This window comes from Scyliorhinus torazame, chromosome 14 (genome assembly GCF_047496885.1).
Source record: "Scyliorhinus torazame isolate Kashiwa2021f chromosome 14, sScyTor2.1, whole genome shotgun sequence".
Classification (NCBI taxonomy): domain Eukaryota; kingdom Metazoa; phylum Chordata; class Chondrichthyes; order Carcharhiniformes; family Scyliorhinidae; genus Scyliorhinus; species Scyliorhinus torazame.
In genome coordinates, this window is record NC_092720.1 from 221,287,747 (window position 1) to 221,306,586 (window position 18,840).

Here is an 18,840-nt window from a genome sequence, read left to right on the forward strand (position 1 = left end):
TTTTTCCGACAATCGACAATGGTTTCTTGGTCGCTGTTACTGAGGCTGGCTTTCAATGCCAGACTTATCGACTGAATTCAGATTCCGCCAACTGCAGTGGTGGGATTCGAACTAGTGTCTTCAGAGCGTCCCCCCCCCCCCCCCGACTTCACCCGACACCCTCCCTCCTTCTGTTTATTCAGACGCTGGGTTTTGCTGAATGCTTCCAGGAAACCTTTCCCTTGACTTCTCTGCAGTGCGGAGAACTAGCCCCCAGATTCTCCCACCCATCCACATACCTGGAGTCCCTCATCTCTGGCACCATTCAGGTAAGTCTTTTTCCTCTGCTGCCCCTCTAAGGGCCTCGGCCTCCCTCTGCGGCTCCTCTCAGGGCTCGGCCTCCCTCTGCGGCTCCCCTAAGGGCCTCTGCCTCCCTCTGTGGCTCCTCTAAGGGCTTCTGCCTCCCTCTGCGGCTCCTCTAAGGGCCTCGGCCTCCCTCTGCGGCTCCCCTCAGGGCTCGGCCTCCCTCTGCGGCTCCCCTCAGGGCTCGGCCTCCCTCTGCGGCTCCCCTCAGGGCTCGGCCTCCCTCTGCGGCTCCCCTAAGGGCCTCTGCTTCCCTCTGTGGCTCCTCTAAGGGCTTCTGCCTCCCTCTGCGGCTCCTCTAAGGGCCTCTGCCTCCCTCTGCGGCTCCTCTCAGGGCTCGGCCTCCCTCTGCGGCTCCTCTAAGGACCTCGGCCTCCCTCTGCGGCTCCTCTAAGGGCCTCGGCCTCCCTCTGCGGCTCCTCTAAGGACTCGGCCTCCCCTCGAAGGGCCTCCGCATCCTTAACTGGAAATTAGTGGCGGGCAAAACGCAGGCAGGGCAATGCAAGAAGGACTTTAAATATATGGTTTGTAAATACGTGTTGTCTTTCATGATCACCTTAATGACCATTTGCAATTCTCTTTATTGTTATAATGAAGAGGTTTGATTCTCTATCCCAGAGGTCTGCAGAAGCTCCCTCTCTGAGTACGTTTGAAGCAGAGATTGATAGATTTCTGATTAACAATAATGTAAAGAATTCTGGGTGTAAAAGACATTGATGCGTCCGAACAGCCGTGATCGCATTGAATGGCGGAGCAGGCTCGATGGACTGAATGGCCTCCCTCCTGTTCCTATGTTCGGATGAAGTTTGATCATAAAGCTTGATGGGACTTCGTACTCAACGCCGCCACCAGGAGGCAGTTCAGAGCAACTGTCTTTTTTTTTCCTTCAATTTGGGAAGAATAAAATAATAATAATCTTTATTATTGTCACCAGTAGGCTTAGGTTAACATTGCAGTGAAGCAAAGAGACGAAAGCGAAACATGCTGGAAACAAAAACCTGCATTGAAAAAGCGCTTCTTGCGACCGCTGGAGGTCTGAATCTCCATGCTGGAAAGAGAGCCATGTTGCCGGAGGTTTTCATCTTGCCCTCGCCAGGAACAAGACCAGAATACCAAATTTCAAATGTTTAATTTATACCGCAGGAGGAAAGGGTGCTGAATAGTCGACAGAGAATTGGCCGATTGGTTAGGTCACAGGGAAAACAACCGCAGATATTGTTTGATCCTTTGAAATTTGGTATTTTTGCATTTGTCCCTATTGAGTGCAAGATGAAAAGCTTCGACATGTCCGTCCACATGACTTGTTTTTCAATGACTGAGCAGACACTATGCAGAATGGCCTCCTGTGCTGTAAACCTTTCAACATTTTCTAAATATCTGACAGGAAAGAAACGTCACAGGGATGTGGGGAGAGGACGTGAATTGCTCCAAGAGAGAGCAAGAACAGGCACGATATTGGGGCTGAATGGCCTTCTGTGGCGTAAGATTCTAGTCTCCGAAGGAGGGAAACGAAAGGTTGGAGCCCAGGAGTAGTGCGAATGGCGTCCAGAGGAGGACAGCCTGGATTGGGGAGTGAGCAGGAATAGAGCTCTCTTCAGTTTCCCCTTGTGGTCTGAACCTGTCCAGTACTTTGGCACCGCTCCTGAACACCAACAACCACATTTGACAGGAGTGAGAGGGAGATATAACGGTCGGTCGTTACCTTTCATTTTTATTTAGTAAGCAGCAGGCTCCTGCTGTGGGTTTTAGCGCGAAATATAAAAACGTGGGAGCAGAATTAGACCATGCGGCCCATCGAAACTGCTCTGCCACTCGATACGTTCCGAGCTGATCGTGAGCTTCAACTCCACATTCCGACTGCTCCCCATAATCCCTCTTCCCCATGAGAAACAAAAAATCTGTCTATCCCATAGCCTTGAATATACTCAACGATGGAGCGTCCACAGCCCTCTGGGTACAGAATTCCAGAGATTCCCAATCCTTAGAGCGAAGACAATTCCCGGCTCAGCCCAATGGCGGCACGGTAGCACAATGGCGAGCACTGTTGCTTCACAGCGCCAGAGTCCCAGGTTCGATTCCCGGCGTGGGTCACTGTCTGTGCGGAGTCTGCGCGTTCGCCCCGTGTCTACGTGGGTTTCCTCCGGGTGCGCCGGTTTCCTCCCGAAAGACGTGCTTGTTAGGTGAATTGGACATTCTGAATTCTCCCTCTGTACCCGAACAGGCGCCGGAATGTGGCGACTAGCGGCTTTTCACAGTAACTTCATTGCAGCGTTAATGTAAGCCTACTTGTGACAATCAAGAGTATTAAAATTAACTTCGAGGGAACATCGCTGGGGGTGGGTGGGGAAGACGTTCCATTTTCTCTCCAGGTTGATGGGCTGGCAAAGAAAAAAAAGGGAAAGGGGTTGTATTCCTGTCGCATCCTCCATGGCCTTGGGACTTGAGGTTGGACAGGACGACACAAATGGAGGTTCTTCCTTCCCTCTGTTTTCAGAACCACCTTTTACCTTTCAAACGAGTGTCTATTAATGGCATCTCGGATGTAAAATGGCACGAGGGTTTTTGAAGATTCACGCGGAAGATAACGTTAGCCTGTTTGGCGGGGATTTGAAACATCGGTTCATTGTTGCCCGAGAGTTAAATGCATCCCGCAGGGTTTAGGCAATTAGATTCTTGCTTCCGTGCTGCAGTCTTTGCTTTCCCCACATCCCGGGTTTGGGCAATAATGAGCTCATCCTGTTCCGCGCTATTTTCAATGACTTGTGTATTTCTTTCTTCCTTTTTCCAGAGCCAATTCCTTCTGGTTTTGATCGTGGGGGTCAACTTGGAAACGCTAAGGGTAAGCAAGGCAATTTGAGCGATCTGCCGAGCTGTATTGAAGAGTAACACGATAGGGGTGGCATAGTGTGTGGGCCCAATGTCACACTGAGTGAGTTCGCGTCCGTGCTTTTCGTGTTCTTGGCTTCAATTCCTGGCCATGTTTCCATTATTCCATTTGGGAATTTGCTGCTCACCCCTGGTTTGAACGGACTAGCTCCTCAGAGGGGCAGTTAAGACCCAACCACGTTACTGTGGGTCTGGAGCCACATGTAGGCCAGACCAGGTAAAGGCGGTAGATTTCCTTCACTAAAGGATCCCAGTAAACCAGGTGGGTTTGTACAACAATCGATGATAGTTTCATGCTCACCATAGCTTTATATTCCAGATTTTATTGATAGAATTTAAATTGAGCCGGCTGTGTGGTGGGATTGGAACCTGTCTCCAGGGTTCCTGGATTACCAGTCCAGTGACATTACCACGAGCCTAGTTAGTTTTGGATTTCTATTATTCATTTACGGGATGTTGGCCTCGCTGGCTAGACCAGCATTTATTATCCATCCCTAATTGCCCCTTGACAAGGTGGTGCTGAGCTGCCGTCTTGAAGCCGCTGCAGTCCCGGAGGTGTAGGTACACCCACCGTGCTGTTAGGGAGGGAGTTCCAGGATTTGGACCCGGCCACACTGAAGGAACGGCCGATAAATTCCCCAGTCGGGATGGGGAGTGACTTGGAGTGGGAGCCCCCAGGTGGGGGGAGATTGCGGTTCTGTACAATCCCGCTGCTGCTGATGGACCACGTGGATGCCCAGTCTTGGGTCGCTAGATCTCATCAAAGTCAGTCCCTTTTGGCACGGTGGTAGTGCCACACAACACAATGGAGGGTGTCCTCAATGTGAAGAGGGGACTTCATCTCCACAGGGACTAGCCCAGTGACATTACTCCTCCGCCACCAACTCTCTTGCCTGATAATCACGTAGCGGTTGTAAATGATCACGATGGCGCAGTGGTTAGCACTGCTGCCTCACGGCACCGAGGTCCCAGTTTCGATCCCGGCTCTGGGTCACTGCCTGTGTGGTGTTTGCACATTCTCCCCCACAACCCAAAGATGTGCAGGGTAGGCAGATTGACCGCGCTAAATTGCCCCTTAATTGGAAAAACTGAATTGGGTGCTCTTAAATTTGTATTTATAAAAAAAAAAAGATCACATTGCAAAGGTTCTGCCCTGGAGGTTTGGCATGGCCACCTCCTGATGTTGGAAGGGGTTGAATCAAGGTGAGGGGTTCTCCTGTGCACACAGGAAGCTCCCACAAACAGCAATGGAATAACCCATCAACTGATATGCTTTGGTAAGTGGTGTCGGCCAGGACACTTGGGAGGCCTGCCCGGACCACCGGGGAAAGAACACCGTGGGATCTTTGACATCTGCCAGAGAGGACAGGCTGGGTCGAGCATCTCCCCACTGAGACAGCACCGCTGGTGCTGCAGCACTCCCTCAGGGCTGCAGGAGGGTTACCAGTCTGAACTGGGCGTTCAGTCTGTGGAATGGGTACGGTAGCGTGCCTGGTTGGCGATCCAGAAACCCGGACCAACCATCAGGAGACACGAGTTCAGGCCCCCACCAGGGCAATTGGGAGAATTTAAATTCACTTTGTCGAATAAATCTGAAATTAAAAACTTAGTCTCCGTAATGGTGAGCACGAAACCAAGAGGTTGCCCCTTAAAACCCATCTGGTTCACTAATGTCCTTCAGGGGAAGGAAATCTGCCGTCCTTACCGGGTCTGGCCTACTTGGGGGGGGGGGGGGGGGGGGCTAAACAGCTGGCTTGTAATGCAGAACAAGGCCAGCAGAGCGGGTTCAATACCTGTACCGGCCCCCCCGAACAGGCGCCGGAATGTGGCGACTAGGGGCTTTTCACAGTAACTTCATTTGAAGCCTACTTGTGACAATAAGCGATTTTCATTTTGCTTTCATTTCATGTGACTCCAGACACGCTGCAAGGTGGTTGTCTCTGAACCGCCTCTGAAATGGCCGAGCGAAACATTCGATTCAAGGCCAGTAAATGTTGACCTTGCCAACAATGTCCACACCCGCCGATTGACTAAAGGTTTTTTTAAGAGTCTGGAGTTGGACTCGCACCCAAATGCTGCTGGTACTGAGGGGTGGGCAGTGGGTGGGCAAGTACTACCCCCTGACCAGTGTCTGACAGCAGGATGTGACTGAGGGGTGAGGGAACCTGTAGCCTGGTTCTGTTAGAGCAGCCAGGTCCTTGGCTGTGAGAGATGCACGTGCATTCGAAGGGATGACACAGCTGTTCTGTTCTTCCACAGGTGACGTTGCGGCAGCGAGCGAGACCGAGGACGAGGCCACACAGCCATTCATGGCTGGTGCTGTTACCCAGTGGCCGCGGGATAGCACAGAGCCTGGCGGGGAACAGCAGGCAGAGGCGAATCAGGAAGACCAGTGGGCCGACGTGGAGACCCAGCCCTTCTGCCTTGAGAGCCAGGCCAGTGAGGTGGAGTGCGCTGGGGAGTCGGTGAGAGCTGAAAGGGCCGCGCCCACCTCACCCGCTGAGGACAGCCCGGCTCCCACATCGCAAGACCAGCCCACCAGCCCGTCAAAGACCTGCCGCAGTCTGCTGGCCGGTGTTCCCAACGAAGGGAGCAGTATGGGTCTTCCGGCAACGACAGACCAGCCGGAGACTCCTCCGGACGGGGAGGGAGGCCGCAGCTGGCACGTGAGTGAGGGAGCAAACTCCTTAGGTACCCCAGAGCAGCAGGCAGCGGAGGCCAGTGACCTGGTGGCGAATGGAAAGGCTCCAGGAGACACGGTGGGGTCACCTGTACAAAACACTGGAGATACACTGTTGATGGGCATAGGTCCCAACAGGGAGGAATGCAGCCTGGGCGTAGTGGCAGCAGCCAGTCCCGACACGGAGGAACGCAGCCAGGGCGTAGTGGCAGCAGCCAGTCCCGACACGGAGGAACGCAGCCAGGGCGTAGGGGAAGCAGCCAGTCCTGACAAGGAGGAACGCAGCCAGGGTTTATGGGACGCAGCCAGTCCTGACACGGAGGAACGCAGCCGGGGCGTACTGGATGCAGCCGGTCCCGACACGGAGGAACGCAGCCAGGGCGCAGTGGATGCAGCCGGTCCCGACACGGAGGAATGCAGCCAGGGCGTAGTGGATGCAGCCGGTCCCGACACGGAAGAACGCAGCCAGGGCGTACTGAATGCAGCCGGTCCCGACACGGAGGAACGCAGCCAGGGCGTAGTGGATGCAGCCGGTCCCGACACGGAGGAACGCAGCCAGGGCGTAGGGGACGCAGCCAGTCCCGACACGGAGGAACGCAGCCAGGGCGTAGGGGACGCAGCCAGTCCCGACACGGAGGAACGCAGCCAGGGCGTAGGGGACGCAGCCAGTCCCGACACGGAGGAACGCAGCCAGGGCGTAGTGGATGCAGCCGGTCCCGACACGGAGGAACGCAGCCAGGGCGTAGGGGACGCAGCCAGTCCCGACACGGAGGAACGCAGCCTGGGCGTAGGGGACGCAGCCAGTCCCGACACGGAGGAACGCAGCCTGGGCGTAGGGGACGCAGCCAGTCCTGACACAGAGGAACGCAGCCTGGGCGTAGGGGACGCAGCCAGTCCTGACACAGAGGAACGCAGCCTGGGCGTAGGGGACGCAGCCAGTCCTGACACAGAGGAACGCAGCCTGGGCGTAGGGGACGCAGCCAGTCCCGACACGGAGGAACGCAGCCTGGGCGTAGGGGACGCAGCCAGTCCCGACACGGAGGAACGCAGCCAGGGCGTAGGGGACGCAGCCAGTCCCGACACGGAGGAACGCAGCCTGGGCGTAGGGGACGCAGCCAGTCCCGACACGGAGGAACGCAGCCAGGGCGTAGGGGACGCAGCCAGTCCTGACACAGAGGAACGCAGCCTGGGCGTAGGGGACGCAGCCAGTCCTGACACAGAGGAACGCAGCCTGGGCGTAGGGGACGCAGCCAGTCCTGACACAGAGGAATGCAGCAGCCAAAACCTGGTCCTGGATCCAACTCCAAACCTGTCAAGTGGCAGGAGACTGGGTGACGCGCAGATGGAGGATCCACCTGGTGACTGGAGCCAGCGGCGGAAGACAAAATCTGTGGGGTCCGGGAACACACGACAGCGTCGGCTCCGGAAAGCCCTGGAACCGAGTGCCGGGGTGGCCGCTGCGCCAGTGGGCGTGTCCCCGGCCAGTCTTAGGAGCGATATGGACAGGCCGAAGCCCATATCTGTGTCCACCACAGACGACAATCGAGGCCCACCAGAGGAGGAAAGTCCCCAGGTTCCCGCTGTCAGAGGCCGCAGAGCCAAACAGAGATCCCTGGCTATACCGGAAAGTCAGGCTAGGAATGTGGGCGACATTCCCAAAAATGCATCACCGCAACCCCCACCGGGAAGAGGCCGGGGCAGGAGGAGGACGGTGGCTGCCCCAGGACAGGCTGAGGGTGCGGAGGAAGCTCCCCAAACAGATGGGTCATCGCAGCAACCCCCACCGGGCAAAGGCAGAGGTCGGGGCAGGAGGAGGACGGTGGCTGCCCCAGGACAGGCTGAGAGTGCGGAGGAAGCTCCCCAAACAGATGCTGCATCGCAGCAACCCCCACCGGGCAGAGGCCGGGGCAGGAAGGGGTCCGTGGCTGCCCCAGGACAGGCTGAGGGTGCGGAGGAAGCTCCCCAAACAGATGCTTCATCGCAGCAACCCCCACCGGGCAAAGGCCGGGGCAGGAAGGGGTCCGTGGCTGCCCCAGGACAGGCTGAGGGTGCGGAGCAAGCTCCCCAAACAGATGCTGCATCGCAGAAACCCCCACCGGGCAGAGGCCGGGGCAGGAGGAGGACGGCGGCTGCACCAGGACAGGCTGAGAGTGCGGAGCAAGCTCCCCAAACAGATATGTCATCGCAGGAACCTCCACCGGGCAGAGGCAGAGGTCGGGGCAGGAAGGGGTCCGTGGCTGCCCCAGGACAGGCTGAGGGTGCAGAGGAAGCTCCCCAAAAAGATATGTCATCGCAGGAACCTCCACCGGGCAGAGGCAGAGGTCGGGGCAGGAAGGGGTCCGTGGCTGCCCCAGGACAGGCTGAGGGTGCAGAGGAAGCTCCCCAAACAGATGCTGCATCGCAGCAACCCCCACCGGGCAGAGGCAGGAGGAAGCAGGTCAGTGAGTATTTGCTACACACCCACAAGGCCATTTGGTGATGTTCAAAATCGTGAGGTGGGGCCGGGCAGAGTCGATTGGAGCGGGGGGGGGGGACTGTTCCCGCTCGTGAAAGGAGCGAGAACGAAAGGGGCACAGATTTAAAATGATTTGTAAAAGAAGCAAATGTGATGTTAGGTGACGTAACGGGGATAGGGTGGAGGTGTGGGCTGAAGTAGGGTCTGTTTCCAAGGGGCCGGCGCAGACCCAATGGGCCGAATGGTCTCCTGCACTGTGAATTCTGTGTGAGAGAAACGTTTCCACACAGCGAGTGGTTTGTGGTCTGCAATGCACGGCCTGGAAGCGAGGTGGGGGCAGATTCTGTCGAGGCCTTCACGATGATGTGCAGGGGTTTGGGGAAAATGCAGGGCAATGGAACCAAGCCATGATGCTGGTTTGGAGAGCCTGTGCAGATGGGCCCAATGGCCTCATTCTGTGATCCAACAGTGCTCCTGCTCCACTTGATGCGCCAACTCCTCCTTTCTCTCCCCCCCCCCCCCCCTCAGATCACCCCATCCACATATCCTATCGCTTACCCCTTCACATATTTATCTAGTTTGCCCTTAAACACACCCAGCCTGCACACCTCAACCATTCCATGTGGGAACAAGATCTATCCCGTCTCTGCCAGGAGAAGTTCCTGTTGAATTTCCGATTGGGTTTATTAGTGACTGTGTTTGTGATAACTCCTGATCTCTATTTCCATCACAAGCGGAAACCTCTCCTTTACATCTAACCTATCAAACCAGTTCATCGTTGTAGAAAGTGTTCCCCCTAAGGGCCAGGGTTTCGAAAACTCCAAATTATATCATGAGTTCACCTGACCACAACTGTTTATTGATTTTGGTTACGATGAACACAAGGCCCTGCCTTTCAGGTCTTAGTCAACACAGGCCTCAAGCCCTTCTAATCAAAAACAAGCTTTATTCTACGAATTTAGTTAACATTTTTATAAACACCGTAAGCATTTTTATCAATTACAAACATAAATACCCCACACAACTGCAGTACTCTATGTATCACCCTGAATAAATTTCCCCCTTTAACTGTTCCAATTTAATAACCAGATGCCAGAAACCCCTTTTCAAAGGTGTGGCCCAACATATGCACTCTTACTATCTTTAAGACTTGGTACGGATACACCGGTTTCCTTTCCAAAACAGCAGGTTTGAAATTCCTCCCAGAAGTGCTTTCCTTCATCGGAAGTGGTGTTGACTACAAGAGTTGGCAGGTCATGTTACAGTTGTGTAAGACTTTGGTTCGGCCACGTTTGGAATACTGCATACAGTTCTGGTCGCCACATTACCAAAAGGATGTGGATGCTTTGGAGAAGGTGCAGAGGAGGTTCACCAGGATGTTGCCTGATATGGAGGGCGCAAGCTATGAAGGGAGGTTGAGTAGATTAGGATTATTTTCATTAGAAAGACGAAGGGAGGACCTCATTGAGGCCTACAAAGTCATGAGAGGTACAGACAGGGTGGATAGCAACAAGCTTTTTCCCGGAGTGGGGGCTCAATTACATGGGGTCACGACTTCAAGGTGAGAGGGGAAAAGTTTAAGGGAGATATGCGTGGAAAGTTCTTTACGTGGGTGCCTGGAACGCATTGCCGGCGGAGGTGGTAGAGGCGGGCACGATAGCATCATTTAAGATGTATCTGGACAAATACATGAATGGGCTGGGAGCAGAGGGATACAGATCCTTAGAAAATAGGCAACAGTTTTAGATAGATAATCTGGATCAGCGCAGGCTTGGAGGGCCGAAGGGCCTGTTCCTGTGCTGTAATTTTTCTTTGTTGTTCTTTAACAGTTGTCACTTTTAGGTTATCAAGCAATCTGGAAACAGCTTTTAAACTGAAGATAGAGAGACTCTTCTTTCCATCCTGTGCAGTACAAAACCAGGTCAAACTCAAAAGTGAAAGTAAAACTCAGAGCCACAGCCCAGCTCCACCCACACAATGACTTCGCTGAAGCCATGTGATAAGACAAAACATTTCTTAAAGGGACACTCCCATGTCAAATGTATCTTGGCTGGGACAGAACTTGGGTATTGCTTTGAGGCGGGCAGGGGGGGGGGAAACAAGTTTTGTCGAAGCTTTCTGTCTTGCACTCATCAGGACGGTTTGCAGGTGTACCAAATGTGAAGGCATCAACGATTTATTCTGTATGAGAAGCGAGTGCTGGCAACTGGACCCTGATTGGTTTTGGCATTGCCATGCAGGTTGCTCCAGTTGATGCTGACTGATGGGGTTTATTTTTTAGCGATACTCCAGTTCGACCTTTCGGCCTCCCCTTTTCCTCGGGAAGGGAGACCCAGGATGAGCAGCCTTCCTGTTGGTTTTAATCTGTCATCGTCCTTGTACAGACATGCGAGTTAGGAGCAGGAGTCAGGCCCCTCCAGATCATTGGCTGATCTGATTGTGACCTCGACCCCACATTCCTGCCGACCCCCCCCCCCCCCCCCATTAACCTTTCACCCCCCCCTCGTTAATCAAGAATTTATCCAGCTCTGCCTTAAAAATATTCTGCGATTCTGCCTCCACCGCCTTCTGAGGAAGAGAGTCCCAGTGACGTTTGGAGAAAGAAATTCTCCTCACCTCCTCCTCTTAAATACAATCTCTCTCCCTCTCTGTTTAAATAATTTCCTGCTTCTCCCCCCCCCCCCCCCCCCCCCCCCCCCTCGAGTGTCAGCTTGCCCAGCCCAAAATGACCCATTTATCCCTAATCACTGCTCCCTGTGGGGTTCGAACCCCACGGTCCCTTGTCTCGGATTTGAGGTTGGTGCCCTCATGGAACCGCAGTTGAGGTTCGCTGGCCGTCCCCAGATTCTGATGGGAAGTCTGTCCGTTGCTGAGAGGAAGCTCGGGTTGTACTGTGACGCCAGGCCCACTATTAAAATACCTGCCCACATGGGCACAGGTAACGGTACAGGAAGCCTTTGGGCTGTGCCTTTCAGAAAGCAGGTGTGAGAATTGCCAAAGGCCTGGGGCGATAAGTAGTTAATTGTCTCGTGTGCCCGTCGTGGACGATGCCACCTCGCTTGTGAGAAAGTGGAGTGGGGTGAGCTCGAGAAGGGGAAGAGAAAACCAGAAAGATATCCATGCCTTTTCGAATAAGCGGCCCTCACTCGCAAACCTGCTGAAGTACTCGCTTCCCTCGCTCTCTCTGTTTTTATACCCTTAGGAACGTACGCTCTCGTCTTCGCAGGAGTCCGGATTGGCACCCGGACGTAAGCGACGCACTCGGGTAGCTAGTCCGTCAGAGAGCGAGAGGGAAAGCCGTTCACCGCCCCAGGCGAAGACCCGTCGCACAGCTCGGCGATTGTCCACTCGTTCGCCCTCTGGCGCCCTCCCGGACAGCGGCTCCCCGCCTAAGGTAAGCTGCAGACGTCTGGCTGTGTTCGCCAGAGTGTTCCTGTTAACACAGGTGGATTCCAGGGGCATCTGCTACCAAGGATGCTTCCTGCCTCTTGCACGATCTAATGTCGGCAGATCTCTCTGGGTATGGGTGAGGAAGAATCTGAAGCACATTCTCACAGAGAGTCCCTGTCAGGTCACATCGTGAGGAGGGGGGACAAGTATACTGTCCGATCACACAGAATGAGCACCACGTCACAACACAGAGAGCATGGCATCCAGAGGCATAGTCCTAGATGTTTACAGGATGGAAACAGGCCCTTCGGCCCAGCTTGTCCATGCTGCCCAGTCTCTATCCCTAAGCTAGTCCCACTTACCCTCGTTGGCCCGTATCCCTCTATACCCACCCTGCCCATGTAACTCTAACTGCTTTTCCAAAGACAAAATTGTACCCGCCTCTCCCACTGCCCCTGGCAGCCCGTTCCAGACACTCAGCACCCTCTGTGTGAAACAATTGCCCCTCTGGTCTCTCTTGTATCTCTCCCCTCTCACCTTAAACCTCTGCCCTCTAGTTCTAGACTCCTCTACCTTTGGGAAAAGATGTTGACTATCGACCTTATCGATGCTCCTCATTATTTTACAGACCTCTATAAGATCACCCCTAAGCCTCCTGCGCTCCTGGGAAAAAGGTCCCAGCCTATCCAGCCTCTCCTAACTCAGACCATCAAGTCCCGGTAGCAGCCTTGTTAATCTCTTCTGCACTCTTTACAGTTTAACAATATCCTTCCTATAATAGGGTGACCAGAACTGAACACCGTATTCCATGTGTGGTCTTAACAATATCTTGTACAATTTCAACAAGACGTCCCAACTCCAGTATTCAATATTCTGACCAATGAAACCTAGCCTGCTGAATGCCTTCTTCAACACTGTCCACCTGCGACTCCACCTTCAAGGAGCTATAACCTGTGCCCCTAGATCTTTGTTCTGTAACTCTCCCCAACTCCCTACCATTAACTGAGTAGGTCCTGCCCCGATTCGATCTGCCAAGCAAGCATCACATTATTCCCCGAGACCATTACGTGGAGCACTGCGTGTGACCGAGGTTACCCTGTTCGCGCGTTATTCAGTACAAATTAATGCATTGCTGACTGGAGTGCAGCCTGAGAGACTCCAGGGTGTCCTGTTAAGATACATTTCAGCGCTATTTAATGTATCAGTGAAGGAGTGTAACCTTGGAGACTCCAATCCTGTCAGGATACAATCCTGCACCAATATTTCATTCTCCTTCATTAATTGCAAATGTATCCCGGCAAAATGACTCCTCACGATGGATACTCCGTATCCCTGTGGCGTCTTCCACGTTGCTGTAGGCTCTCCACCTGCGACGGGATCTTAGCCCCACCTCTGTCAATGGAGATTCCCGCTGTTTGCATCCCCGGGGATCCTGTGGGACAGGGTTCCCCATTGGCAGAACCCACCCGGAAATTCCGGCTGCCGTATCCATTGCTGCGTTTCACAGCACGTCGGTGATTGAATGTTTTGAACAGAAAGTCGTGTCCTTCCTTCCCTTTCCAGCAGCCTCTGCCGGAATAGGACTGGTTTTAAGGGATTGGTGTATCCGCTCTGTCCCGGTTTGCGTCATCTCACCCTGCCTCTCTCTCTGTCACTCTCTGCCTCGCTCTCTCTGCCTCGCCCTCTCTCCGCCCTCGCCCTCTCTCCGCCCTCGCCCTCTCGCCGCCCTCGCCCTCTCGCCGCCCTCGCCCTCTCGCCGCCCTCGCCCTCTCGCCGCCCTCGCCCTCTCGCCGCCCTCGCCCTCTCGCCGCCCTCGCCCTCTCGCCGCCCTCGCCCTCTCGCCGCCCTCGCCCTCTCGCCGCCCTCGCCCTCTCGCCGCCCTCGCCCTCTCGCCGCCCTCGCCCTGCCCTCGCCCTCTCGCCGCCCTCGCCCTCTCGCCGCCCTCGCCCTCTCGCCGCCCTCGCCCTCTCGCCGCCCTCGCCCTCTCGCCGCCCTCGCCCTCTCGCCGCCCTCGCCCTCTCGCCGCCCTCGCCCTCTCGCCGCCCTCGCCCTCTCGCCGCCCTCGCCCTCTCTCGCCGCCCTCGCCCTCTCGCCGCCCTCGCCCTCTCGCCGCCCTCGCCCTCTCGCCGCCCTCGCCCTCTCGCCGCCCTCGCCCTCTCGCCGCCCTCGCCCTCTCGCCGCCCTCGCCCTCTCGCCGCCCTCGCCCTCTCGCCGCCCTCGCCCTCTCGCCGCCCTCGCCCTCTCGCCGCCCTCGCCCTCTCGCCGCCCTCGCCCTCTCGCCGCCCTCGCCCTCTCGCCGCCCTCGCCCTCTCGCCGCCCTCGCCCTCTCGCCGCCCTCGCCCTCTCGCCGCCCTCGCCCTCTCGCCGCCCTCGCCCTCTCGCCGCCCTCGCCCTCTCGCCGCCCTCGCCCTCTCGCCGCCCTCGCCCTCTCGCCGCCCTCGCCCTCTCGCCGCCCTCGCCCTCTCGCCGCCCTCGCCCTCTCGCCGCCCTCGCCCTCTCGCCGCCCTCGCCCTCTCGCCGCCCTCGCCCTCTCGCCGCCCTCGCCCTCTCGCCGCCCTCGCCCTCTCGCCGCCCTCGCCCTCTCGCCGCCCTCGCCCTCTCGCCGCCCTCGCCCTCTCGCCGCCCTCGCCCTCTCGCCGCCCTCGCCCTCTCGCCGCCCTCGCCCTCTCGCCGCCCTCGCCCTCTCGCCGCCCTCGCCCTCTCGCCGCCCTCGCCCTCTCGCCGCCCTCGCCCTCTCGCCGCCCTCGCCCTCTCGCCGCCCTCGCCCTCTCGCCGCCCTCGCCCTCTCGCCGCCCTCGCCCTCTCGCCGCCCTCGCCCTCTCGCCGCCCTCGCCCTCTCGCCGCCCTCGCCCTCTCGCCGCCCTCGCCCTCTCGCCGCCCTCGCCCTCTCGCCGCCCTCGCCCTCTCGCCGCCCTCGCCCTCTCGCCGCCCTCGCCCTCTCGCCCTCGCCCTCGCCGCCCTCGCCCTCTCGCCGCCCTCTCGCCCTCTCGCCGCCCTCGCCCTCTCGCCGCCCTCGCCCTCTCGCCGCCCTCGCCCTCTCGCCGCCCTCGCCCTCTCGCCGCCCTCGCCCTCTCGCCGCCCTCTCGCCCTCTCGCCGCCCTCGCCCTCTCGCCGCCCTCGCCCTCTCGCCGCCCTCGCCCTCTCGCCGCCCTCGCCCTCTCGCCGCCCTCGCCCTCTCGCCGCCCTCGCCCTCTCGCCGCCCTCGCCCTCTCGCCGCCCTCGCCCTCTCGCCGCCCTCGCCCTCTCGCCGCCCTCGCCCTCTCGCCGCCCTCGCCCTCTCGCCGCCCTCGCCCTCTCGCCGCCCCTCGCCCTCCTCGCCGCCCTCGCCCTCTCGCCGCCCTCGCCCTCTCGCCGCCCTCGCCCTCTCGCCGCCCTCGCCCTCTCGCCGCCCTCGCCCTCTCGCCGCCCTCGCCCTCTCGCCGCCCTCGCCCTCTCGCCGCCCTCGCCCTCGCCTCTCGCCGCCCTCGCCCTCTCGCCGCCCTCGCCCTCTCGCCGCCCTCGCCCTCTCGCCGCCCTCGCCCTCTCGCCGCCCTCGCCCTCTCGCCGCCCTCGCCCTCTCGCCGCCCTCGCCCTCTCGCCGCCCTCGCCCTCTCGCCGCCCTCGCCCTCTCGCCGCCCTCGCCCTCTCGCCGCCCTCGCCCTCTCGCCGCCCGCCCTCGCCCCTCGCCCTCTCGCCGCCCTCGCCCTCTCGCCGCCCTCGCCCTCTCGCCGCCCTCGCCCTCCTCGCCGCCCTCGCCCTCTCGCCGCCCTCGCCCTCTCGCCGCCCTCGCCCTCTCGCCGCCCTCGCCCTCTCGCCGCCCTCGCCCTCTCGCCGCCCTCGCCCTCTCGCCGCCCTCGCCCTCTCGCCGCCCTCGCCCTCTCGCCGCCCTCGCCCTCTCGCCGCCCTCGCCCTCTCGCCGCCCTCGCCCTCTCGCCGCCCTCGCCCTCTCGCCGCCCTCGCCCTCTCGCCGCCCCTCGCCCTCTCGCCGCCCTCGCCCTCTCGCCGCCCTCGCCCTCTCGCCGCCCTCGCCCTCTCGCCGCCCTCGCCCCTCTCGCCGCCCTCGCCCTCTCGCCGCCCTCCGCCCTCTCGCCGCCCTCGCCCTCTCGCCGCCCTCGCCCTCTCGCCGCCCTCGCCCTCTCGCCGCCCCCTCGCCCTCTCGCCGCCCTCGCCCTCTCGCCGCCCTCGCCCTCTCGCCGCCCTCGCCCTCTCGCCGCCCTCGCCCTCTCGCCGCCCTCGCCCTCTCGCCGCCCTCGCCCCTCTCGCCGCCCTCGCCCTCTCGCCGCCCTCGCCCTCTCGCCGCCCTCGCCCTCTCGCCGCCCTCGCCCTCTCGCCGCCCTCGCCCTCTCGCCGCCCTCGCCCTCTCGCCGCCCTCGCCCTCTCGCCGCCCTCGCCCTCTCGCCGCCCTCGCCCTCTCGCCGCCCTCGCCCTCTCGCCGCCCTCGCCCTCTCGCCGCCCTCGCCCTCTCGCCGCCCCTCGCCCTCTCGCCGCCCTCGCCCTCTCGCCGCCCTCGCCCTCTCGCCGCCCTCGCCCTCTCGCCGCCCTCGCCCTCTCGCCGCCCTCGCCCTCTCGCCGCCCTCGCCCTCTCGCCGCCCTCGCCCTCTCGCCGCCCTCGCCCTCTCGCCGCCCTCGCCCTCTCGCCGCCCTCGCCCTCTCGCCGCCCTCGCCCTCTCGCCGCCCTCGCCCTCTCGCCGCCCTCGCCCTCTCGCCGCCCTCGCCCTCTCGCCGCCCTCGCCCTCTCGCCGCCCTCGCCCTCTCGCCGCCCTCGCCCCTCTCGCCGCCCTCGCCCTCTCGCCGCCCTCGCCCTCTCGCCGCCCTCGCCCTCTCGCCGCCCTCGCCCTCTCGCCGCCCTCGCCCTCTCGCCGCCCTCGCCCTCTCGCCGCCCTCGCCCTCTCGCCGCCCTCGCCCTCTCGCCGCCCTCGCCCTCTCGCCGCCCTCGCCCTCTCGCCGCCCTCGCCCTCTCGCCGCCCTCGCCCTCTCGCCGCCCTCGCCCTCTCGCCGCCCTCGCCCTCTCGCCGCCCTCGCCCTCTCGCCGCCCTCGCCCTCTCGCCGCCCTCGCCCTCTCGCCGCCCTCGCCCTCTCGCCGCTCTCGCCGCCCTCGCCCTCGTCGCCGCCCTCGCCCTCTCGCCGCCCTCGCCCTCTCGCCGCCCTCGCCCTCTCGCCGCCCTCGCCCTCTCGCCGCCCTCGCCCTCTCGCCGCCCTCGCCCTCTCGCCGCCCTCGCCCTCGTCGCCGCCCTCGCCCTCTCGCCGCCCTCGCCCTCTCGCCCCCCTCGCCCTCTCGCCCCCCTCGCCCCCTCTCCCCCCTCGCCCCCTCTCCCCCCTCCCCGCCCCCTCCCCGCCCCCTCCCCGCCCCCTCTCCCCCCTCCCCCGCCCCCTCTCCCCCCTCCCCGCCCCCTCTCCCCCCTCCCCGCCCCCTCTCCCCCCTCCCCGCCCCCTCTCCCCCCTCCCCGCCCCCTCTCCCCCCTCCCCGCCCCCTCTCCCCCCTCCCCGCCCCCTCTCCCCCCTCCCCGCCCCCTCTCCCCCCTCCCCGCCCCCTCTCCCCCCTCCCCGCCCCCTCTCCCCCCTCCCCGCCCCCTCTCCCCCCTCCCCGCCCCCTCTCCCCCTCCCCGCCTCCCTCCCCGCCCTCCCCGCCCCCCTCCCCGCCCCCCTCCCCGCCCCCCTCCCCGCCCCCCTCCCCGCCCCCCCCCTCCGCCCTCCCCGCCCCCCTCTCCGCCCTCCCCGCCCCCTCTCCGCCCTCCCCGCCCCCTCTCCGCCCTCCCCGCCCCCTCTCCGCCCCCCCTCGCCCTCTCTCCGCCCTCCCCGCCCCCTCTCCGCCCCCTTCGCCCTCTCTCCGCCCTCCTCGCCCCCCCTCTCTCCCCCTCCTCGCCCTGTGTCTCTCTCGCGCTCTGGTCTCTCTCTCAGATCATGTTCACCGGGATGGTCGATGAGAACGGGGTGCAGGTGATTGAGCAGCTCGGTGGGGAAGTGGTCGAGTCGGTACACGACAGTACGCACTTAGTCACCGACAGAATTCGGCGGACCGTGAAGTTCCTCTGTGCCGTCGCCAGGGGGATTCCTGTCGTGAGCCCAGAGTGGCTGAAAAAGGTGAGTGCGTATTTCACTTGAATCCTCATGTCGGTGTTGAAGTTGGCTCTGATCCTGTGTGATCGGACAGCGCACAGTCACTGTTTAACAGCGTGGACGTCCCTGCCCATCTCCCTCGTTCAGCCTCCAAACTGGAGTTGTTCTTGGCCAGAATGCTGCTGGGGCTCAGTGGGTAGCACTGCATCAAAAGGTCAGTACTAAGGGAGACTCGAGAAAGAGGTCCAGGCCCTCTGACAGTGCAGCACTCCCTCAGTACTGACCCTCTGACAGTGCAGCACTCCCTCAGTACTGACCCTCTGACAGTGCAGCACTCCCTCAGTACTGACCCTCTGACAGTGCAGCACTCCCTCAGTACTGACCCTCTGACAGTGCGGCACTCCCTCAGTACTGACCCTCTGACAGTGCGGCACTCCCTCAGAACTGACTCTCTGACAGTGCTGCACTCCCTCAGTACTGACCCTCTGACAGTCGGCAGTCCCTCAGTACTGACCCTCTGACAGTGCGGCACTCCCTCAGAACTGACTCTCTGACAGTGCGGCACTCCCTCAGTACTGACCCTCTGACAGTGCGGCACTCCCTCAGTACTGACCCTCTGACAGTGCGGCACTCCCTCAGTACTGACCCTCTGACAGTGTGGCACTCCCTCAGTACTGACCCTCTGACAGTGCGGCACTCCCTCAGTACTGACCCTCTGACAGTGCGGCACTCCCTCAGTACTGACCCTCTGACAGTGCAGCACTCCCTCAGTACTGACCCTCTGACTGTGCAGCTCTCCCTCAGTACTGACCCTCTGACAGTGCGGCACTCCCTCAGTACTGACCCTCTGACAGTGCGGCACTCCCTCAGTACTGACCCTCTGACAGTGCGGCACTCCCTCAGTACTGACCCTCTGACAGTGCGGCACTCCCTCAGTACTGACCCTCTGACAGTGCGGCACTCCCTCAGTACTGACCCTCTGACAGTGCGGCACTCCCTCAGTACTGACCCTCATGCAGTGCAGCACTCCCTCAGTATTGACCCTCTGACA

The 18,840-nt window shown here is 60.7% G+C and overlaps 1 protein-coding gene across 1 annotated transcript in view; it reads left to right on the plus strand.

Moving 5' to 3' along the window:
* Positions 1-18,840, plus strand: part of mdc1 (mediator of DNA damage checkpoint 1) — a 57,922-nt gene that overhangs the window by 35,122 nt on the left and 3,960 nt on the right. The window contains 4 exon segments of the mRNA XM_072473341.1: positions 3,131-3,181; positions 5,488-8,345; positions 11,566-11,757; positions 17,631-17,828. Coding sequence (XP_072329442.1) covers positions 3,131-3,181; positions 5,488-8,345; positions 11,566-11,757; positions 17,631-17,828 — 3,299 coding nt within the window.